Source organism: Pelmatolapia mariae, linkage group LG20, assembly GCF_036321145.2.
Source record: "Pelmatolapia mariae isolate MD_Pm_ZW linkage group LG20, Pm_UMD_F_2, whole genome shotgun sequence".
NCBI classification, from domain to species: Eukaryota; Metazoa; Chordata; class Actinopteri; order Cichliformes; family Cichlidae; genus Pelmatolapia; species Pelmatolapia mariae.
Window position 1 is genome coordinate 43,578,282 of NC_086244.1, and position 25,005 is coordinate 43,603,286.

General features: G+C 42.8%; 1 protein-coding gene across 2 annotated transcripts; it reads left to right on the forward strand.

Moving 5' to 3' along the window:
- The first annotated feature begins 187 nt into the window (after nucleotides 1-187).
- Nucleotides 188-23,854, forward strand: si:ch211-251b21.1 (uncharacterized protein LOC571720 homolog). 2 transcript variants are annotated; one of them, XM_063463046.1, is made up of 10 exons: nucleotides 188-357; nucleotides 535-607; nucleotides 4,050-4,081; nucleotides 10,009-10,188; nucleotides 10,788-11,011; nucleotides 16,655-16,752; nucleotides 18,023-18,240; nucleotides 18,346-18,565; nucleotides 23,086-23,336; nucleotides 23,412-23,854. In XM_063463046.1, the coding sequence occupies exons 2-10, from the start codon at nucleotides 544-546 to the stop codon at nucleotides 23,508-23,510; spliced, it is 1,386 nt and encodes a 461-aa protein (XP_063319116.1). In that variant the 5' UTR covers nucleotides 188-357; nucleotides 535-543; the 3' UTR covers nucleotides 23,511-23,854. The 2 variants fall into 2 exon arrangements, with proteins under 2 accessions (XP_063319116.1, XP_063319115.1); XM_063463045.1 differs by having other exon boundaries at nucleotides 189-369.
- The last annotated feature ends 1,151 nt before the right edge of the window (nucleotides 23,855-25,005 follow it).

Genomic DNA, 25,005 nt, shown 5'->3' on the forward strand with positions numbered 1-25,005 from the left:
CCTTTGTTGTTAAAGATCCTGTTGTGTAACCGTGCAAAAACACATGGTAACTGTTTAAAAGTCTGAAAATCTAAGACATAAAGTGATTCTGCCTCAGAAAAACACACCCAGCTCGAGGAAATTGGATACCTCTCAAGACTTTGTAGTTTTTTTTGGCCCAGCAGTTGTGGGTTTATCTCCCTGTGAGCCCTTATCTCCTCCCTCTCTGTGTTTTCCATATAAACCCTCCACTACTTTCAGCCGCACAAAGTCTTTCCAGTGGCCTGCTCACAAGACTTTTTTAATTTCTTACCCATTTTCTTGGACTCGTCCCGTGTCCACAATTTTTTTTTGCATACTGTGTCTGACTGAGCAGAGGTAAGGAAAGAGGTAAGGGTTTTTTTTCTTTGTGTGCCAAGTAAAAACAACTGCAAAAAAAAACATGGTTAAAAGTGTCGTGTCTGCAGATAATTTCAGTGTTAAATCAAAGACATCGCTCGTCATAAACATGATCATGTTTTCACAGAAATTTAAAGTAGTCTGTGTCATTTACAGGACGGAAACATGAAAGTCTCCATGGCTTTATTCGTTTGTGTGGCAGTCCTGACTGCATGGTTCTTCACTGCAGGTAAGAATAATGCTACATCTGAGAGATGTGCAATCATTGGAATCTGCCATTAGTTCATGAGTTGCATTAGATTTCTAAGCAGTTTTTAAATAATGTTACCTATGATCATGAAACCATGATCTCTTCCTCACTCTTACAAAGAGGTTTTGTTACCTGAACCAAACCAAACAAAGTCTCAAAAATAAAGCAAAGTCTGAAAATGACAGTTTAACGTGGGACACAAACCCAGGTCTCCTGGTTAAAGGTCTGGTAACTGACTGTGATCTTTTACAAACCCTTATTTGATGTGTAGGGATGTTTTCTGACGAGGCAAAATGTTCTAAGTAAGAACAAACAACACTTCAGCTATCAGGGAATTATACATGGGCACTTGTTATTGCTCAATCTCTGCTCTCCTCTTGCTCAAGTTGTGTTTGCTAATCTCACAAAGTTATTTTCATGTGCACGGGGCTTTTTCAAGTGCTTGACCACATTCTTGTCAGATTTATACATTTTTCTTCCCAGCTTTGTAAAAAGTAGCTGGTACACAAGATGAGGTCTGTTACTTACAGATATTTCCCTTAGAGTCGCGTGCAAAGAAGTTTCTTCCAGAGCTAATAATCAGTGTCAGTACATTGTCTTTGTTGTGCCAAGCTTGAAATAATGGTGAGGTACTGATGGGCTGATTAATCGGCACGTAGTCAGAGTTTGTGTCTTAGATCTCCAATTGTTTTTCATTAGTTTAATGTACCTGGAGGCAACTATATAAATAAAACTGAATTGAATAAAAGAGTTAAATCCATCCAACTGTCCCTTAATTATTGCAGCCCCACCCCACAAATGAATACTGGGTATAAACATTTATAATTTCGAAAAAAAAAAATCAAGATCTGGGCCAACTTTTGATACTTTGTTAACCATGATGTTCCCCATCATCCATTTCTCCATTAGGTTTTATTTTAAACAAGCATTGAAAACACCTCCACGCCTTCAAGAAAAACATTATCTGATTGGACTCTTAGCATTTTATTCCAATTAGCATTAAATTACAACTTTTAATGTATGCTATAACCAGTGATGGGAATAACGGCGTTACAAGTAACGGCGTTACTAACGGCGTTACTTTTTTCAGTAACGAGTAATCTAACTAATTACTATTCCTATCGTTACAACGGCGTTACAGTTACTAACAAGGAAACGCGGTCCGTTACTATTTTTCAACAAACAGACGGTTGAAGCTGTGTTCAGCTTACCGCATCTTGTATCAGCTGCAGGAAGTAGCTGTAAGTAATCTGGACGCTACAGCTTTAAGCAGCTGCGCGCTCCCGCGGATGGCAATCACGATCACTGTCTAGCACAACACCTGGAGCTAAGGGGGCAAAACAATCACATGAGTGCTGCTGTTTGACTGAGGAAGAATAAAGTAGTCGTGGTAAGTCAATCACATGACCACTTAAAGACAAAGCAACAAGGTGATATATACCAGTTTATAAACTGTGTTGATAGGCCACGTAAAACCAGAGTCATGATAAACAAGATATACACGTGTTTTTTCCTCAATAGTTTTACCACGTTAGCGCTAGCAAAGCACTCTCTGCTTATGAGCAAAAAACCAAAACAAAACGGGAAGTTTTAGGAGTGACGGCGAGAGAGAGAGAGAGAGAGAGAGAGCAGAAAAAGAGAGAGAGAGAGAGAGAGCAGAAAAAGAGAGAGCGAGTTTTGAGATGTGAGAGATTTGTGACGTTTAGCGTGTTTGGAGTGTGTAGTTAATGTGTTGTCTTGTGTAGTTAGTGTGTAGTTTTGTGTTGTGTGTCAGAACAATGAGGCGACTGCTGTCTCCAGGTAGAAACAGGAGTGATACACCTGCTGCTGTCAGACCTGCAGGTATCAGGCTGTGATGTTCTCCTTTATAGTGGACAGAAATTATTTGGAGTGGCACAAATAATTTGTGTGGCATCTTATTGAAGAACAGCTGATTGTTCTGTAAATAGTTTGAAATGGTTATTTAAAAAATCAAGGTAAAAGGTAAATGGATGCAAATAACTTTGTTGTTTGCAAAACTTGTGCATAGGATTTTAAAATTGACAATTTATATTTGCATTTAAAGTTATGAAACATGATTCATTAAACATGTTTATGGTTGTTACAGTAAAAATATAACTTTTTCTACTCTGATTTTATGTTTTTGTCTGATTTTAGATCAATTCTGGTTATACAGTATGACAAAATGAGAACATAACTGTAAATTCAGGCATGTGAGGTTGTGCTAAAAAGAATGATACCAAACAAGGCAAAGGAAATAGTTTTTAAAGGTAATATGTGGAGGGAAAATCAAGAGTAGTAAAAAAATGGCCAATTATACCCTGGACCCCAGAGTTTTTTGTTTTTTTTAAAGTAACGCAATAGTTACTTTTCCAAGTAATTAATTACTTTTACAATATTGTAACTCAGTTACTAACTCAGTTACTTTTTTGAAGAAGTAACTAGTAACTATAATTGAATTACTTTTTCAAAGTAACTTGCCCAACAGTGGCTATAACTAAAATTCTGTGGCAGGATTTAGACTGCTGGAGGCCTATCAAACTTCAGACGGGGGTCCAGTCCACACTGACAGACTCCTATTTCTCACCAGTGGAGGGGCTACTGCCCTACTGTGCTCCAGAAAGCACTGTGATGAATCAATTAACTGTATGAGAGGAGGACTCAGCAGGCAGGCAGTGAAGTGACAAGCATCTCCGCAGATTGTAGGTCCTGCCATCATCACTAGAGGAGACTGGCATCGTGTCATCAGCTTTATATTACCCAACCAGAGCTGCTTTTGTTGTGGTACGCAATTATGAAAAACTTGCACCCCTAGCACCTCTGCATGCCCCACATCCCCGACCCCTACCCTCCCATCATTTTCTCTTCTCTGACAGACCTTGGCAGGGCATGTTAAGTCCTGGCATGCCACTGCTCACAGTTAGAGCAAGAAGAAAACAACTGTGAGTGTCATGAGTAATGATGGGATTGGCTGGGGGTTTTATCCCCTGATTACATGGTGAAAAGAAGTTGGTCAGTGGTGGTGGGAGGGGATGGTTAGATTAGAACAGGAAAACACATCCTTTAAGACCTCACTTTGATCCCCTCAAATGAGCCTTGTCCCCCCCACCTATTGTATCTCGCAACCTTCCCTCACCATGGAGCCAATTTCTCAGCTCTTCTAAAAAACAACCAAAAACAAGACTGTCATTGTCCTTCACTGGCTGTTTGGCTGATTTATTTGCTGTGGTTCAGAGAAAAAACACATGAAAGGGACTCAGCAGAACAATATGCTTCATTAGGCTTTCTGAATCCATACTTTCCATAAGCCTGTAGACTTGAAACCGAACCACTAATCAGACTGAATCCTGTCATTTTGATCTGATGCTTAATTACTTTTTTCCCAAAAGTTCAATGCTGTTTTTCTTTTTTTCTGTTCTAGATGCCAAGGAGTTATCCATCACAACCATAAAGGTATTCTTTCTTTGTCTCTTGTTCCTGGCTAGAATGCCAAAGTCCAGCTGTGGTACAAAGTCAAGTCAACATTATAAGAATTTATGCCTCTTATATACAACTTTATTGTATGTTCAGAATAACTCTTAAATCATGTAATACATTATTTTGGAAGACTGGGAATTGATCTTACCCTTGTTGAACTTGAACAAACAAGCTAATTATCACTAGTTGCACAGTGTCTCTTTAATAGTTTAAAACATTGTGTTCTGGTTTCAAAAACAGACATAAACACTTGTCCTTTATATTGGCAAAGTTGAGTTTTCTGTCCTAGTCGCCATAATTCTTACTGACCCACTTTACACTTCACTGTCAAGTATAAAATAAACCAAATAAACACAGTCCATATGCCATCTTCACAATTTTCATATCAAAGGAAGTTTTGAACATATAAAGATAGACTTTAAAGTTAGCTTATATATATATATATATATATATATATATATATATATATGTATATATATATATATATATATATATATATGTGTGTGTATATATGTATGTATATATATATATATATATATATATATATATATATATATATATATATATACTCTTAACATAAGGTATTGTACAGTCTGTCTGATTAAAATATGAGTAAACAGATTTTTTTTATTAAGCAAACACAAACAAACAAATTAACATAGCACAGCATCTGCCACCTTTCAAAAAAAAAAAAAAAAATTCAACAATTCCTTGCAGGCAGTCTTTATCCATCAAACAAGGGTCCTCTACCAGAGGCCTGGGAGAGGGTCCTGCGCAGTATCTTTGTTGTTCCTGGGACTGCGCTTTTCTGGACACAGATCTTGGATGTTGTTTCTGGGATGTTCTTTAGCCAGGGCTGGACTGGTAATCTGGCATACCAGGAATTTACCCAGTGGGCTGATGCACTTTTGGGCCGATGTCCGTGCACCAGCGCTACATGCACTGATATAAGCCCATTCATTAATTTTCATTACTGATACTGTATTGCCCAATCAAATCTCTCCACACAACCAGGCGCTCCACTTGCCTTTGCTGTACGTCACACAACATGTAGAACAGAGTTTAGTGAGAAAGAAGTGGAGAAAAGCTGTGGAGCTGCTAAGACAGATAAAAAGAAACTAAAAATAAATGCAGCAAAATGTGTCAAATTAACTGACATATTAGCTGTTGGGGCTGCTGCTGCACCATCAGCAGTACTGCCAACAACAACTTTTACAAGCTCTCACAGCCACAGGAGGCTGCTGTTAATAGCACCAACAAGAAGTGCAGGAAGAGGGACAACGGTCCCAGCAAGAGAGTGATATAATAGATGGAGGATATAATTAGGAATGGTAGCAAAATAATTTAAAAAAAAAAAAATAATTCCCCGCTCGCCCCTGCGGGCGATCTATCCTTCAAGCTCGGGTCCTCTACCAGAGGCCTGGGAGCTTGGGGGTCGTGCGCAGTATCGTAGCCGTTCCTAGGACTGCACTCTTCTGGACAGAGTTCAAGTTCAAGTTCAAATTTATTTATATAGCACTTTTAAAACAACAGGTGTTGACCAAAGCACTGTACAATAAAATGGACAAGGCAATAAACATAAAAAACAGAATAGTGTTTTAGAAGAGAATAAAATCATAAAAAAGAGAATAAAATCATTAAAAAGAGAATAAAATCATAAAAAAGAATAATAGTAACAAACCCATGATGAATCAAAAGCCAGAGAATAAAAATGGGTCTTTAGACGACTTTTAAAAGTATGCAGTGTTGGGGAGGATCTGATATGCAAAACAATATATTCCAAGGTTTGGGGGCAGTCACAGCAAATGCCCGGTTTCCTCTGTGTTTTAATCTGGACCTAGGGATAACCAAAAGCATTTGATCTGCAGACCTCAAGGATCTTGGGGGAGAATACCAGGTTAGGAGATCAGCAAGCTATGTAGGGGCTAGTCCATGCAATGACTTAAAAACAAGTGTTAAGATCTTAAAGTCAGTTTGAAAGCTGACTAGCAGCCAGTGTAGTGATGCAAGAATAGGAGATGTATGATCTCGCTTGCGTGTGCCAGTTAGATGCTGCAGCGTTTTGAACTAGCTGCAGTCGGCCAATGAAGAGGTGAGACCAGAGTAGAGACTATTACAGAAGTCGAGGTGAGATGAGATGAAGGCATGGATCGCTTTCTCAAAATCTCTGAAACAGAGAAAGGGCTTAACTTTTGTAATTAGGCGAAGATGAAAGAAACTGGTTTTGACTACATTATTTATCTGTTTATCAAATGTTAAATTGCTGTCAAAAATCACCCCTAAATTTCTTGCAAAAGGTTTTTTATAATTTTCTAAGGGGCCAAGGTCATAATGGTCAGAAGGACCAAAGACAATGACCTCAGTTTTCTGTTCATTTAGATTTAGAAAATTTAGAGCCATCCATGCCTTGACATCTTCTAGACAATCAAACGGTCCCTTCAGAGGATTCACAGATTTTCATTTTAGTGGAAGGTAAATCTTAGAATCATCTGCATAACAGTGAAACAAAATTCCATATTTTTTAAAAATAGATCCCAACTGGAGCATATAAATTGAAAAAAGGACTGGACCAAGGATAGAGCCCTGGGGGACCCCGCAAAAAAGGGTCGTCTTTGGAGACAATGTGTCTCTGAATCTAACAGAGAACATACGATTAGATAAGTAGTATTTAATCCATTCCAAAGCAAGCCCTTTAATTCCGGCACATTGTTCCAGTCAAGAGATAAGAATCCTGTGATCTACTGTGTCAAAACGGTGGTGGTTCACCAATGTCGTGTTGGTCTAAAAAGGTCTGGAGCTGCGGAAGGACAATTTTCTCCAGAACTTTTGACAAAAAGGACAATTTAGAGATTGGGCGGTAATTTGATAGAACTGTTAAGTCCAGATTCTGCTTTTTAAGGATGGGTTCCACCACAGCATGTTTAAAATCAGAGGGAATAGACCCAGACTGAAGACTGCAATTGACAATAGAAAGCAGACATGTACCAACAGTGTCAAAAACATCTTTCAGTAACCTAGGTGGAATGATATCCAGGGTACATTTTGAAGGTCTCAAGTTTCTGACTACTTCATTAAGTAATGAAAGGGATACTGGCTCGAAGTGATCAAAAACAGCCAAGGTTGGAGTATAAACACCTGGGTCAGAAACGGGAGGAATAATGTGGGATCTAATATCTACAATTTTATTAATGAATAATTTCATTAGATTCTCACTTGTTATATGAGGATCAGCAGTGGGAGGATTAAGAACTGAATTTATAATACCAAATAAAAAAGAGGTTTATGACACGATCTTGGAAAAGTATTTTGTTTTAGCTGCTCTTACAGCTTTCTGGTAACTTGACAGGGATTCTCTAAGTGCCTCAAACGACACTTGGAGGCGGTCCTTTTTCCACTTTCTTTCCACTTTTCTACATGCCCGTCTGCGTTCCCTGGTGTCATTATTTAACCATGGTCGGGTTTTAGGTTTTAGATACCTAGTGGTACAAGGGGCAATGGAATCCAGTATTTCCAGACAAGCTGGGATAACCCTAACCCCCCCTGAACAGGGAAAGCAGACTATCAGTGGTCGAATGAGTGGTACTGTTAGTAGGCAATGCCTGATTACCTGGTAATGCCAGAGATCTCAGATGTTGTTCCTGAGATCTGTTGAAGCCACTCGCCTAGCTTGGGAGTCATTGCACCTAGCACCTAGCACTGTTACCTTCACCCTTCACATCTTCTCCAACTCTTCTCTGAGCCCTTGGTACTTCTCCAGTTTCTCATGTTCCTTCTTCCTGATGTCATTGGGAACAGCTACATCTATCACTTCAGCCATCTTCTTCTATTTGTCTACCTTCTGTTTGTGTTTGTCTACCACAAACAGAAGAAGGACTTCCAGGCCATACTCAGCACAGATGTTTCTGTATCCTATGCCTGCCTGCTAGCATCTTGCACCCTGTTGTTATGTGCTGGATTGTCTCAGGGGCATCTTTACACAGCCTGCACCTGGGGTCCTAGTGTGATAGACCCCAACCTCTATGGATCTTGTGCTCGAAGCTTGTTCCTGTGCTGCCATGATTAGTCCCTCTGTGCTGTCTTTCAGTCCAGCATTGTCCAGCCACTGGTAGGATTTCTGGATATCAGCCACCTCCTCTATCTGCCGGTGGTACATACTGTGCAGGGGCCTGTCCTTCCATGATGGTTCCTCCTCTTTCTTGGGTTTCTGCTGCCTGAAGTATTCACTGAGCATGCGGTCGGTTGGGGCCATCATCCAGATATATTCATGGATGTTCATTGTCTCATCCTGGACTGTGGTGCTGACCCTCACCAGTCCTCGGCCTCCTTCATTCTGCTTGGCGTACAGCCTCAGGGTTCTGGACTTGGGGTGAAACTCTCCATGCATGGTCAGGAGCTTCCTGGACTTTATGTCAGTAGCTTCTATCTCCTCCTTTTGCCAGCTTATTATCCCAGCAGGGTACCTGATCATGGGCAAGGTGTAGGTGTTGATAGCCGGGATTTTGTTCTTACTGTTCAGCTGGCTCCTCAGGACTTGCCCAACCTCTTCATGGTTCCCATTTGCCTGTGTGATCCCCAGGTACTTGTAGCTGTCTTCTATGTCTACAATGTTACCTTCTGGTAGTTCGATCCCCTCAGTTCTGACTACCTTTCCTCTCTTTGATATTATCCAACTACATTTCTCCAGTCTGAACGACATTCCGATGTCATTGCTGTATATCCTGGTGACATGGATCAATGTCTCGTTCTCTCTTGGCATACAGCGGGATGTCATCCATGTACAGGAGGTGGCTGACAATTGATTCGTTCTGTAGTCGGTATCCGTAGCCAGTCTTGTCAATGATCTGACTGAGGGAGTTCAGGGCTATGCAGAACAGCAGTGGGGACAGCGCATCTCCTTGGTAGATCCCGCACTTGATGGTGACTTGTGCTATGGTCTTGAAGTTGGCCTCTAGAGTGGTTCGCCACATTCATATTTAGTTCCTGATAAAGGCTCTTAGGGTCCTGTTGGTCTTGTCTGGGCATTCCACGATCCAGGTGTGGGGCATCGAGTCATAGGCCTTCTTGTAATCAATCCAGGCAGAGACCAGGTTGGTCAACCTGGTCTTGCAGTCTCGGCTGACTACTCTGTCTACCAGTAGCTGGTCTTTTGCTCCTCTGGTATTCTTGCCAATTCCTTTCTGTGCCCCGCTCATGTATTGAGCCATGTGCCTGTTCATCTTAGCCACCAAATGCCTGACGGGAGCTTCCAGCAGGTTATTGGCCAGTAGTTGGATGGGACTGGTCCCTTCTGGGGGTCCTTGGGGATCAGAACTTTCTGGCTTTGTGTTAGCCATTCTGGTTGTCTCTCATCGACTAGCAGCTGGTTCATTTGTGCTCCCAGACGCTTGGATGGTTGTATGGAGAACAGCTGCTTTATTCTCCTGCCTTCAATCTCCCTGGTGTACCTCTTCAAGCGGCTGGCCAAAGCTCTGAGTCATTGCTTGTCAGTTTCCAAGGCCTCAGGTATGGACGTATGTCTGTGAAGGTTCTCAGTCATCCAGGTCATCGTACCTGACTGTTCAAAACTCAGAGTGAAAAGGTTCTCAAATATTTCGGTGCAAAAAGTGAGACTGCCTTACACATAGCACTGTTTCCTTTAAACAGTCATTTACATACTACAATTTTAGGATTCATAACTTAAAACTATGCGACAGACTGGCGACCTGTCCAGGGTGTAACCCGCCTCTCGCCCTATGACAGCTGGGATAGGCTCCAGCACCCCCCGCGACCCTAAAAAAGGATGAGCGGAAGTGAATGGATGGATGGAACTTAAAACTTCACACAAACTTCAAGTTGTAAGAGCAGGTTGATTTCCTTTAAGTTTAAAGTATGAATGATCCTCTTGCTGCCTTATGTTTTGTCAGGATGAACCATATGCCATGAGCAAGGGCTCTGAGCTAGAAGGCTACTGCATTGATCTGATCTCAGAGCTCTCCAAGAAGCTAGGCTTCAAGTACAACGTGCATCTGGTCAAAGACAACCGCTATGGCGCCATGGACTCCAGCGGCAACTGGAATGGCATGATTGGTGAAGTCATCAGAGGGGTGAGTCATAGAGTTATAGAGCACTGAAATAACTCTACCTCAGTGTGTTACAGTATGTGAACACTGTAGTATGTGTCTCCAGTGTAATGTGTTTCGTTGCTCTTGTTAAATTAAGGTTGATACCCTCCTGTTCAACCTCAGACCTTGCTTTGATTTTTTGATGAATGTACACTTTAAATTTAATGCCACCAATGTCTGAGCCCACCTAATATTATACATTATAGATTATCAGAGCCACAATGTTCTTTGCAATTTTACATTAATTACATTAATTGGCAAGATTACTCTTAAATTGTCAAATTAATTTAATTTATACAGTGCCAAATCATAACAACTGTTGCCTCAAAGCACTTTACATTGTAAGGTAAGAACATAAGCTGTTACCCTATCTGTGTAGCAGTGAGCATAGGGTTCTATATATATTTCAACATTTGTTATGATGTTTTGTGCTACTTACAAACAACTGCTGACCATAAATTATTTTAAATTGTTACTCCTTTCTATTTGTACTCACATTGTACAGAGTTTTAACTTTTCTTTTCTTTTTTTCATTGATTGTGTCCCTGGTTTTTCATATGTGTTGCTATACCTTGCTTCAGGAGGCTGACCTGGCTGTGGCCCCGCTGACTGTCACTGCAGTCAGAGAGAAGTTTGTGGACATGACCACCCCCTTCATTCAAACTGGCCTCAGCTTCATTGTGCGCAAAGCAACAGACTCTGAAGACAGCACGTTCAGCCTGCTGGCGCCCTTCTCCACTGACATGTGGATTGGCATTATCATTGCTTTCCTGCTAACGGGTTTCTGCATATTCCTGGTGGGCAGGTCAGTGCAACAAAACATCCCTAAAACACTAGGGATATATACGTGTGTGTGTGTGTGTGTGTGTGTGTGTGTGTGTGTGTGTGTGTGTGTGTGTGTGTGTGTGTGTGTGTGTGTGTGTGTGTGTGTGTGTGTGTGTGTGTGTGTGTGTATATATAGCAGCTGGATAGCGTAGTGGTTAGACTACATGCCTTTGGAGCAGAGGATCGCAAGTTCGATTCCTGCCTGGGGCGTCTGTATCCAGTAAGGGTCCTAAGGCTAGACCCCCTATGCTAAGCCAGCCTACCGCAGACATGAGCGAGACAGATAAATATGAAGGCATGCCGGCTCGGACGTCGCCCGGATCAACAAGGTCCGCGTCAGGTGTTGAGGAACCAGGGCACCCTGACGACAAGTGGGCTACTGGAACACCAGAGAGATAGAAGGCAGGAGAATAAACCAGCTGTTTTCCACAGAACCAGCAAAGGTGTACTCTCAGTGGCAAGGGAACAATAAGAGAACAGCACCACCAAGGCTGGAGACGGAGCAATACTGGAAGAGCATATGGGAGAAGGACGCAACCCATAACGGTAATGCTCAGTGGCTAGTGGATAGTGGCAGACCATAGCGGGTCCAGGGTCCAGTAACCATCACAGTGGCAGATATCCAAGAAAGGGTCTCCAGTATGAAGAGTTGGACAGCACCAGGGCCCGACATGGTTCACGCCTACTGGCTGAAGAAGCTGACTGCACTCCACGAGCGTCTGGCAGCACAAATGAACCAGTTGCTAGTTAACGAGAGACACCCGGAATGGCTAACCGAAGGTCGGACGGTCCTGATCCCCAAGGACCCCAAGAAGGGACCGGTCCCATCCAACTACCGACCAATAACCTGCCTCAGTACTACATGGAAGCTCCTGTCAGGCATCATATCGGCTAAGATGAACAGGCACATGGGTCAATACATGAGCGGGGCACAGAAAGGGATTGGCAAGAATACCAGAGGAGCAAAACACCAGCTACTGGTAGACAAAACAGTCAGCCGAGACTGCAAGAGAGACTGTGCACAGCCTGGATTGATTACAAGAAGGCCTATGACTCAATGCCCCACAGCTGGATACTGGAATGCCTAGAATTGTACAAGATCAACAGGATCCTAAGAGCCTTCATCAGGAACTCAATGGGGATGTGGCGTACAACACTAGAGGCACCATCAAGTGCAGGATCTACCAAGGAGATGCTCTGTCCCCACTGCTGTTCTGCATAGGCCTGAACCCCCTCAGTGAGATCATTAACAAGACTGGCTATGGATACCGACTACGAGCGGTTGTCAGCCACCTCCTGTACATGGATGACATCAAGCTGTATGCCAAGAGTGAACGAGACATCGATTCACTGATCCACACTACCAGGCTGTACAGCAATGACATCGGGATGTCATTCGGGCTGGAGAAGTGTAGTCGGATGGTAACAAAGAGAGGGAAGGTAGTCAGAACTGAGGGGATTGAACTACCAGAAGGCAACATTGCAGACATAGAGGACAGTTACAAGTACCTGGGGATCCCGCAGGCGAATGGGAACCATGAAGAGGCCGCTAGAAAAGCTGCAACCACCAAGTACCTGCAGAGGGTCAGGCAAGTCCTGAGGAGTCAGCTGAACGGTAAGAACAAGATCCGGGCTATCAACACCTACGCCCTGCCCGTGATCAGGTACCCTGCTGGGATAATAGGCTGGCCAAAAGAGGAGATAGAAGCCACTGACATAAAGACAAGAAAGCTCCTTACCATGCATGGAGGGTTTCACCCCAAGTCCAGCACCCTGAGGCTGTACGCTAAGCGGAAGGAAGGAGGCCGAGGACTGGTGAGTGTCAGCACCACAGTCCAGAATGAGACAACGAACATCCAAGAATACATTGGGAAGATGGCCCCAACTGACCGAGTACTCAGTGAATACCTCAGGCGCAGAAACCCAAGAAACAGGAGGGAGACGAGGAACCATCATGGAAGGACAGGCCCCTGCACGGTATGTACCACCGGCAGATAGAGGAGGTGGCTGATATCCAGAAATCCTACCAGTGGCTGGACAAAGCTGGACTGAAAGACAGCACAGAGGCACTAATCATGGCAGCACAGGAACAAGCTCTGAGCACAAGATCCATAGAGGCTGGGGTCTATCACACCAGGCAAGACCCCAGGTGCAGGCTGTGTAAAGATGCCCCTGAGACAATCCAGCACATAACAGCGGGGTACAAGATGCTAGCAGGCAAGGCATACATGGAACGCCATAACCAAGTGGCCGGCATAGTGTACAGGAACATCTGTGCCGAGTATAACCTGGAAGTCCCGAGGTCAAAATGGTGATGCCCCCAAGGGTGATGGAGAATGACCGAGCTAAGATCCTGTGGGACTTCCAGATACAGACGGACAAAATGGTGGTGGCTAACCAACCGGACATAGTGGTGGTAGACAAACAGGAGAAGACGGCTGTAGTGATCGATGTAGCGGTTCCGAATGACAGCAATATCAGGAAGAAGTAACACGAGAAGCTGGAGAAATACCAAGGGCTCAGAGAAGAGCTCGAGAGGATGTGGAGGGTGAAGGTAACGGTGGTCCAGAGATGTATATGTATATATATATATGTATATATACATATGTATATACGTATATATATGTATATATATGTATATATAATATACATATAATTCTATTTATTTATTTATTTTTTCTTAAATTCCCCAGCTCAGGTCCTCTACCAGAGGCCTGGGAGCTTGAGGGTCCTGTGCAGTATCTTAGCCGTTCCTAGGACTGCGCTCTTCTGGACAGAGATCTCAAATGTTGTTCCTGGGATCTGCTGGAGCCACTCACCCAGTTTGGGAATCACCGCACCTAGCATCTACAACTGGGACCACTGTTACCTTCACCCTTCACATCTTCTCCAGCTCTTTTCTGAGCCCTTGGTATTTCTCGAGTTTCTCGTGTTCCTTCTTTCTGATGTTGCTGTCACTGGGAACCGCTATCACTATGGCCGTCTTCTTCTATTTGTCTACCACCACTATGTCCGGTTGGTTAGCCACCACCATTTTGTCCGTCTGTATCTGGAAGTCCCACAGGATCTTAGCTCAGTCATTCTCCACCACCCAAGGGTGGAAACTGAGTGTTCATGCGTGTGTGGAAACAGTGTTTCAGATGTTTCTGTACACTATGCCGGCCACTTGGTTATGGCATTCAATGTATGCCCTGCCTGCTAGCATCTTGCACCCTGCTGTTATGTGCTGGATTGTCTCAGGGGCATCTTTACACAGCCTGGGGTCTTGCCTGGTGTGATGGACCCCAGCCTCTATGGGTCTTGTGCTCAGAGCTTGTTCCTGTGCTGCCATGATTAGTGCCTCTGTGCTGTCTTTCAGTCCAGCTTTGTTCAGCCACTGGTAGGATTTCTGGATATCAGTCACTTCCTCTATCTGCCGGTGGTACATACCTTGCAGGGGCCTGTCCTTCCATGATGGTTCCTCGTCTTCCTCCTCTTTCTTGGGTTTCTGCTGCCTGAGGTATTCACTGAGCACGCAGTTGGTTGGGGCCATCATCCAGATGTATTCATGGATGTTTATTGTCTCATCCTGGACTGTGGTTGCCTTCTGGTAGTTCGATCCCCTCAGTTCTGACTACCTTACCTCTCTTTGATATCATCCGACTACACTTCTCCAGTCCGAACGACATTCCGATGTCATTGCTGTATATCCTGGTGGTGTGGATCAGTGAATTGATGTCTCGTTCACTTGATGGCATCAATGTAGAGGAGGTGGCTGAGGATTGCTCTATTCCGTAGTCATTATCCATAGCCAGTTTTGCCAGTCTGCATAGGCCTGAGGGGGTTCCTGCCTACGCAGAACAGCAACGGGAACAGAGCATTTCCTTTGTAGATCCCGCACTTGATGGTAACTTGTGCTATTGGCTTGAAGTTGGCCTCTAATATTCCCCTATGATGCCTGACAGGAGCTTCCATGTGGTACTGAGGCAGGTTATTGGTCGGTGGTTGAGATGGGACCTGCCCCTTTTGGGGGTCCTTGGGGATCAGGACTGTCCGACCTTCGGTTAGCCATTCTGGGTGTCTCTTGTCAACTAGCAGCTGGTTCATTTGTGCTGCCAGCTCACCTCAACTGGCTCCTTTCGATGTGAAGGAGCAGTGACTTTACTCTGATCCCCTCTCGGGTGAATGAACTTCTCACCCCATCTCTAAGGGAGAGGCCAGCCACCCTTTAGAGGAAGCCCATTTCCACCACTTGTATCTGCGATGTCGTTCTTTCGGTCACTACCCACAGCTTGTGACCACAGGTGAGGTAGGGATATAAATTGACCGGTAAATTGAGAGCTTCGCTTTTACACTCAGCTCTCTCTTCACCACAACAGACCGGTACAGCGCCTGCATCACTGCGGGCCAGTCCGTCTGTTGACCTCCCGCTCCCTTCTCCCTTCACTCGTGAACAAGACCCTGAGATACTTAAACTCCTCCACTTGGGGCAGGAGCTCGTCCCTGACCCGGAGTGGGCACTCCACACTTTTCCGGCTGAGGACCATGGCCTCAGAATTGGAGGTGCTGATTCTCTTTCCCACCGCTTCACACTCTGCTGCGAACCGTTCCAGTGAGTGGGAGGCCATCACCCAAAGAAGCCAACAGAACCACATCATCCACGAAAAGCAGAGATTCTGAGACCACCCAAGTGAAAGCTTTTCTCCACTTGGCCATAAAGATTGTGAACAGAATCTGTGACAGAGGCAGCCCTGGCGGAGCCCATCACCCACTAGGAACAAGTCCAACTTATTGTCGGCTGTGCGGACCAGGCTCTTGTAATGGTATATGGATCGAATGGCCCGTAGCAATGGGCCAAACACCCCATACTCTCGGAGCACCTCCCACAGGAAACTCCGAGGGACACGGTTGAATGCCTTCTCCAAGTCCACAAAACACATGTAGACTGACTTATAATTAAAGGCAACATGGATCAGCCACAACATTACCTTCCTGATAATGTGTAGGTCTTGTTCATGTTGCTCTTGGGGCATAGATACCTTCCGACTCTGCATTGACACATTAGCTTTAGATCCTGTGGTGGGTTAAAAGGGCATCCTCTGTGGATCAGGCTTCTCTTGATACATCCCACTATGATTGCGAACCCAAATTTAGAAGCTTGACAATGCCCTGGACTCTTTATCATGTTTCTTAGGCCATTCCTGGGCAGTTTTTAATATGGCAGAGTGCTTGGGGGTGCTGGGGAAGGCCATCGTTGTCAGGTGTTGCTGTTATCATGATGATGGTTGGTTAAGCAAAAATATGCATGGATGTTTACACTTCTATAAGAGAGCTACCACATAGCCAACTCACAAGTACCTGTTTTACAAACCTGAATTTGACAACTATTGTCCCTATGAGGAATTGAACAAAACCAAAAACATCCTAAGTTACTAGCAAAACAAACTGTAAAATATGTAAAAAATAATGTGATCTACATAAATACCAGCAGAACATCCTAGCAGAACATTGCAATGTTGCATTGTAACAGGATCATCCATGTTATTTTGTTCATCTCAATGATTTTGTTGTTGTGGTTGAATGTTGTATATACAATTGAATCTTGAATTATGTTATGAAAGCTTTCATTTGTTTTATCCTGCAGGATCAGTCCCAGTGAATGGGCTGAGCCAGACACAGAAGAACACAGTTTCACTTTGCTGCACAGCTTCTGGTACATCACAGGAGCTCTCACCCTGCAAGGTATTGCAGCAGTCCACTAAATTAAAGCACAGGAATGCACTCTTCTGCTGCTTGCCACTTTTTACATGCCTTAAGACAAAAATCTAGTAACATGTTTTACTGTACACCGATCATTTTGTAATACCTAAAGAAAGCGATCAAATAAGGAAAATGAAAATGACAAGTTCCACATGCATAACAATTCAATGTAGTATATTGAGACTTGTATCAATGGTAGACCACATCATCAGCTAATCAGAAGGTTGGTGGTTTAATTCCTGGCTACTCCAGTCAGAATGCCAAAGTATCCTTGGGCAAGTTAGATAGAAAAATGTGCTTGCATGAATGAATGAATGAGGCAAGTTGTTTGAAGTGCTTTGGATGCATAAGTTGAGTAAATGGTAAATGGTAAATGGACTGGTTCTTATATAGCGCTTTTCTACTCTTCTGAGCACTCAAAGCGCTTTACACAACTTGTGCATTCACCCATTCACACCGATTCGCACAAGCACATTCATTTAGGTGCTTTCTAAGTAACATTCACACACATTCATACTCCGATGGATGCATCGGAGAGCAATTTGGGGTTAATATCTTGCCCAAGGATATTTGGCATGCAGACTAGGGGAAGCCAGGAATCGAACCACCAACCTTCCGATCAGTAGATGACCTGCTCTACCACCTGAGCTACAGCCACCCTACAAAAGTACAAAAGTGCTCTCTAAAAAATCAGTCAATTCACCATCTACTTTTCATTTTCACAATGAGCTGGGGGTATTTTATTAATAAGAAACTGCAAATAAAGTTTGCATTGAAAAATAAAGCTGTTTTCAAATAAACTGCTTACTAATAACTGACAGGAGTAGTTTGTATTCCCCCTTTTCTTGTTTTTCTCAAGTTTATTTGACATGTAAAAACTTTACAGTAGCTTTAACACTTCTTTTCTCACTCTTCATGTTGCTCTCAGTAATGATTTGATTGGCTATGTGATGAATAGTGAAGAGATACGGTGCACATGACTAATCTGTGTATATACAAAGACTACTGTATAGACAAAAGGAAAAAGCTGCGCTTTTTAAAATAACCCTGCTGTAAATATGAGAGAATTGTGCAGAGTGAAACAGCATAAAATATCAGTTGACAACATATATATTTCAAGTAGCTGAACATCAAGAGTAGGCTCTGTTTGAATAATTTAAATACATTATTTTCCTTTGAAACTGCAACTCTGTTTCTTGGTTGATTTGTTTGTCACCTGCTGACTGCTTGACCACTTTCTTTGTCCTCTCAGGAGCCGGTCCTCACCCCAAGGCATTGTCTGGACGTGTAGTCAGTGCCATCTGGTGGCTGTTTTCTGTACTGCTGCTTGCCTGCTACCTCTGCAACTTAAAGTCTGCGTTGAACTCCAACAGCAAACACATGTCCATTAAGAGCTTTGCAGACCTGGCTAACCAGGATGTAATCAATTACGGCACAATTGAATCTGGATCTACTATGCTCTTCTTTAAGGCATGATCAGTTACTCCTAGTTAGCATTCATAGTCATTACTGCTGCTACATAACATATGGGAAAGGTTGAATAAACATAATAAATATTTTACTTTACTTTCCTAGAATTCCAACAACCCTGTGTACCGGCGTATCTACCAGCACATGGAGCGTAAAAAAAGCTATGTGTCCAACGCGGAAGAGGGTATACGGCGCACACAGGAAGGAAACTTTGCGTTTATTGGTGAAGCAGTGTCCTTGGACTTGGCAGTGGCTCGGTACTGTAAACTGACCCGTTCACCAGAGGTCATCTCTATGCGGTCCTATGCCATAGCAGCACCTCTAGGTGAGTTGCTTGGATCTGTCAGGATGCTGCTTTCTTTAATTTTTCAGTTTCTCAGTTTATTAAACCTGTTTTCTTAAGTTAAGTTAGTTTAACCAAAAGCATGTGAACTTCATTTTTAAAACATACTTAAACCCAGATAGCAAAATTGATATGGTCCGGATCTGGCCCACACAATGTGCTTAACCATGGCCCACATACCGCAAAGAATGACGGCCCTTTGGTGGCCCAGATCTGATTTGCCAGAGGTGGCCCACACATGGGCCAGCACAAGGCCAGTTGCAGACACACTGCTGGCCCAGAACAGTTTCAGCTTTGGCCCCAGATGTCAGCTTAATGTGTGCCTTAATCAAGCCATGTAATAACAACATGTGCCGGAACATAATAGTGCAAAACTAACATGATGAAACTCTGTTCAGACACTGAATGAACTGATTCTTATATAGCCCTTATCTAGTCTCCCGGATTACTCAGAGTGCTCTATACAACATGCCACATTGACACATTGATTGGCTGTATCCCAATTCAGGGTCTGCAGCCTTAAAGTACGCAGCCTTAATGGTCCACAAGGGCCGCACACTCAAAGACCGCTAAGGCCGGAAGTGTGAGGCTTGTGAAATGGGACGGTCTAGCCCCTGTCGCGCTGCCCAGGTTGCCTAGCAACTATGATACAAACAGCTGGAAACGTTTCATACAGCATCGTTTGACAGAAATGAAGGAGAAAAGTTTTTCTGTTAGTTCATTTTGTTTATGACATCACTTTGATTTGATAAGTATCTGAGGCTGAGACCACAGGACTGTAAAACATGATTGTTGGGCTTCATTTCTGTACTGAACAGTCATTTTAAGATTAGTTAGTAAATAACAATTAGCTAATGTTGTTCATGAGACTAAAGTCATCTCACTGTGGTAATGTAAATATAATATGGCCAATATTAAATTTATTATTATATTAACCATTATTAGTTATTACAGCAGTGAGTTTGAACTCTGTGTCAAATACTGAACTTCAGTAAGGATTAAAGTTGCAGTTATTTATATTTCCTATCACCTTAAATCTTCACTCAAAGACAAGTATCTTTGACAGTGTATATGTAGATGTATTAAATATAAGAGACAAATGCTGTTATTTTATTAAGATGGCATTACTAAATTTGGCTCAATGCTTACATATATGTGTAAAAAGCAAATGTACGAGCTGTGATAACTGTTTCTGATAGAATGAAGAGTAGACTGATATATGAAATATTCCTTTATTGGGTGAGAAAATCAGACCATGTCATAACTGCTTTAAGTCATACAGAATAGATATCAGAGCCTTAAACAGGCTGACTTCTGCTAAATGGGTCAAACTGGGCAGAAAGTATACAAACACATAACATCCTTATAGAATATGATGTAACACTATAGATCAACTTACCTCTGAGTATATAAAGCATATAAACAATTACAGCAATATGATGCAACAAACACAGCAGTGCTACTAATCCAAAATACTCAAAGCTTCATAGAACTGAAACAAACATTTATTTTTAGCTCCATTCTGCTGCTGATACATACTTTAGGTTTCTGAACATTAAACTTGTTGCTGCCTTTCATAGTGTGTAACTTGAAGGCCCTGAGTACTTTCTCCCACACTGAAAACACTGGAATGATATAATTATTTGAACATTACCTAATAAGACTGATTCAGGACAGACAATTAGTTATGTTAAACTTTCCTAGCAGTCCTTCACAAACAGGGAACAGTCTGTCTATTCTCTCCATCTGTCAGCTGCTGCTGGCTCTTCCTCCTCCTCTTCCTCACACACTGCTGAGTTTGTCCTGGTGGATCATCAGGGGTGCAAAGCCTCACAGATGATGTGCAGCAGTGGGTCCCTCAGTCTGTAAGATTAAGGTCGACTATATATATATTTAGAAGTAAAGGCTTTAAAACCAAGTTAACGCTGAAAGTACAAACATCACTAATGTCACATAACTTTGCCGACATGGGGCCAACAGTCATGTTTTAATGTTCTTCATTATTAAACATTTGCACATAAATAAGTCACATAATATTCGGTACTTACTTTTAAGAGTTTACTCTTCAGGCGCTCCACTTCAGCCGTATTTTTCGGCAAAATTATCCACACCCACCGCCGCGCTATGAAGTCTGGGATATGTTGGGCCATGGAGGATACACCAACCCATCCTTAAAATTCAGGGAACTGAAGGACGCATTTGAGGGCCTCATTTCGAGCAGCCTTTGCATTGGGAGAGCCTTCGTCACGGCGCTGTGACGTAATCGGCCTTTAAGGCTGCAGACCCTGAATTGGGATGCAGCCACTTTCTCTAAACTGAGTGCTTCCTAACTACATTTATACACATTCACACTCTTGACATGCAGACTGGAGGAGCCAGGGATCGAACCACTAACCTTCTAATCAGTAGGTGACCTGCTCTACCTCCCGAGCTACAGACACCCACTGGCAACGATAAGGTTTTGGATACAGTGTACACTCACAAACCTGTCAAACCTGCATTTGAAATGTTGGCTACCATAGCAGTATAGTACTGCAACATGGCATTTGGGTCTTCTAACTAAAACATAAAAATAGGAGCATAAAGAGTGCCATCATTGCCAGACCTGGCCCACATCTGGTTGACATACACCCTGCCATGACACCAGTCAGTCAGAAGTGCCAGCTTGATGCCGGGTCTGTGCCAGACCTGTTTTCTATGAGCCTGGGCCACATAAACCAAACCATAATCGGGCCAGATGTGGCATGCCATCGCATGGACAGCGCCATCTACACCAGGCCTGGCCCATATCTGGATGACATACGTCTTATCATGCCAGAAGTCAGCCAGCAGTGCCGGCTTGACACCAGATCCGGGCCAGACCCGTCTGCTATATGGGAAACTACTGTCCTCAAATTGTCGATTTTATGTTTATTTGAGGGTTCTAAATTAGATTTTAGGCAAGATGGGATGGGGTCTCTACTACAATATAACATACTTTTATTTAAAAAAAATTCATGAATACTTTTAAAGTCCCTTATAAAAATCATCCGGTATGCTCCGATTGGGCGCCTGATCTAACGAAACCATGGTTACTTACAAACACCAACAATAGAAATTATTTTAAAAATGAAAGAAAGAATGAAGACTGGCTCCAAAAACAATCAATCCCAATAGAACCATGTTAAAATACATAGTTGATGTGGGGGGAAAAACTGATAGAGCATAGTGCAATATTTGGCTTGGTGATATTGTATCAATACAGGGACACCAAAAGTTCATATTTTATGAAATACATTAAAATACTCTGGGAATACTACAAACAAGAGAGTTCATATCACTACTTCCCTCCTTAGACAATCTTAGCAGAGCAGATTCACATTAAATTGACTGAACTGACAAAACATTGGACACACTTAGCGTTACAAAGCTACCTCCTAGTTCAGGGGGAGCTACTGGTTCAGTCACACAAGTAAAAATAGGACAGCAACCTCCTTGCATCTGTCTTATGGCAACATTTATGGCAGATTTTATTGTCAGTGTGTGTATGCTCGACAGTTTCACTTTGTTTTCACTTTGAAACAAAACCCCCAAAAAACAAAGTGAGACAATTTTATCTGATTGAATAAAATCAGTATTGACAAAGAGGTGGCTGAGGTAGATCAGGTCATCTGCATCTGCATCGGAAGGTTGGTGGTTTGATTCCTGGCTGCTCAGGTCTGCAGGCCAAATATTCTCGGGTAAGATCAATGTGAATGTGTGGATTCTTAGAAAGCACTCAAGCATAGAAAAAGTGCTTGTATGAGTCCATTAGCATTTACAGAGTTTAACCCTCTGGGTCATAGATATACCTTTAAAATTAATTCACCTTAAAAAACTGACTGACTTTATAGGTATTTTTAAATTTTGACATAGTGTATTACCCTAAAATCACACAAAAACGAAACAAAAAGATAGATTTCTTACTATGAAAACCACAAACATGTTTAACAAATCAGTTTTCCCTTCAGCCATTAAATGGACGTGACAGGATTTAGTAATTCATACCATAATTGCATTGTTGCCTGAGACAGTGCTCTGGTAACTGTTGAGGCATATATATCCACATGTACAATGCAGCATGATTTGGCACCAGTGTTTCTGCCGTGATCAGCTTTCCAGCTGCCTCCACGCTCCTCTCCCGTCCCTGGGGTCACTAAAAAAGGGAAAAAAGTTCATCCACCTGATTACCTCCACCTGGACCTCACCCTCAGTGGCACTGCCCCTCGAGTCCGCTGTACCACCCAACCCCTGCAGCGGAGACAAAGACTGGGCAATGGCATTTTTTAAATAACTATTTACAAAACAATGAGGTGTCACAATAAGATTCCACCCAAATTATTTGTGCCACTCCAAAAAGTAGTTCCTGTCATAAGTAGAAAAACTAAACTGTAACTGTGGAAAATGGTAAACACTTATGGTAATGGGGTGAGACATTCAGAAACCTCATTCTTCACTCAAATCGCATGTTTATTTCCTGCTAGGATCCCCGCTGGTGAAGAATCTAACTGTTGCCATCCTCCAGCTCAGTGAGTCTGGTGAGCTAACATACCTGCGTGACAAGTGGTGGGCCAGCAGCTGTGTTGGCACTGGTGGAGCCCACATCTCCGAGGCACTGCAACCCTATGACTTACGGGGCCTGTTCCTCCTCCTGGGACTGGGTCTGGGCATCGGGCTCCTGCTAGCCCTGCTGGAGCTCTTATCAAAGGCCCACAACCAAGCTAAGGATGGCAAGGTAGGAAAGAATATCACAATGTAATCATGGCATGGAATGTTTTTATCCTGTAACATTTCTTCTGTTCTTTGGCAGAAATCCTGCTGCTTGGTGTTGACATCAGAGCTGAACCGGAGGTTTGGCAGTGGAGGGGCGAGCACAGAGCACGACACCTCAGACAAAAGCAAAGCCTAAAGAAGAAGCACCACGTTGTCATTTGATAAGATAGTGTTAGAGAAGTGAACAAGCTGAGAGCTTTCTGTATTTCCTTAGTAACAGTCGCATATTGTGTTGTATTTCAGTGGGTTTTATACTTTGGTGCCCAGTTTGAACAACTACCAGCAGCAGCATATTAAGCACCAAACCCACGGGTATATTTCAGACTTAATATTATAATCAGTCTGTCTTGTTAGCTGTTTAGTGTTGTTTTATTATCACATATTTACATCTCACTTCTAACACCTGAAGTTCTTTTATCACAGTTGTAACCTGGTCTTACTATTTGCTTGTATATTCCAAATAAATACTCCAATATCCTGCCTGCTCTGTTTTTGAGTGTATACAACTTTGTTCATTGTAGAGAGGAGTTTCATTTATTAGAGCAAACATTAACAACACCTAGGGCACAGGTGTCGAAGTCCAGGCCTCGAGGGCCGGTGTCCTGCAGGTTTTAGATGTGTCCTTGATCCAACACAGCTGATTCAAATGGCTAAATGACCTCCTCAACATGTCTTGAAGTTCTCCAGATGCCTGCTAATGAACTAATCATTTGATTCAGGTGTGTTGAGCCAGGGTGAGATCTAAAACCTGCAGGACACCGGCCCTCGAGGCCTGGACTTCGACACCCCTGACCTAGGGCCTGTACTAACAACCAAGTTCAACATATCCAGGACATCCAGCCTTTCCTCATCTTCATCCAGCACATGAGAGGCAATATTGAAAGAAAATGAAACAAACAGAGAGCCAGCCTGCACCTCGGTCAAAAAAAAAAATGACCACGATAAGGCTTGGGAACCTAGAAGGGAAAAAAGTCTGAGCATTTTATTTTCAGAGAGAGAGGAGGAGAGAAATCCCCACAGACCCCGACACCTGACCCAGAGGCAGAGGTCACTGGCAGAGTACAGCAGATGACATCCAAGACGATAAGAGTGGTGAAAGTGATATTTTATTTGTCTTTCACTTTAGTTCATATAAGTGCAATGGCTCATTTGTTACTGTAGCTAACTCAAAAAGTAACATTTTAGACTTTAGCCATGCTGGTTCAGTGTGCCTTCAGTTTGGAATAAATCCCCAACAGTGTCACCAGCAAAGGCTTCTCAGAAGCAGGACAGTTACTAAGTCATAGCTGACGTGCAATAAACAGGAAAAATGTGAACATGATACTGTTCCTGAACCAAAACCTCTGTTCTTCAATATTTGGTGTTTTCTTTGAAGTATTTTTTTAAAGCCACAACAAATAGCTTAGTGAAAGGGAGAACATTTGTTTTATATTTGTATTGTATTACCTAAACAGTTATTCTACCTACTGCTCTGCTTTTGTTGCTATACTTAAACAAAAAACCTAAAGTAAGATAACAAAGTATTTTCTATTTATTTAAAACTTTGCCCAAATTCTGTCCTGGCTTTTATCTAATTAATAATCCAAGGGGGAAACCCCCCCTTTAATATATTCTAAATACACTGGATACTA

Excerpts from the sequence above, each read along its gene's own strand:
- si:ch211-251b21.1 (XM_063463046.1), top strand. The coding sequence starts at position 544 with ATGAAAGTCTCCATGGCTTTATTCGTTTGTGTGGCAGTCCTGACTGCA. Across the intron at positions 10,189-10,787 it reads TTGGTGAAGTCATCAGAGGG|GAGGCTGACCTGGCTGTGGC; the intron begins GTGAGTCATAGA and ends ACCTTGCTTCAG. Across the intron at positions 11,012-16,654 it reads TGCATATTCCTGGTGGGCAG|GATCAGTCCCAGTGAATGGG; the intron begins GTCAGTGCAACA and ends TTTATCCTGCAG.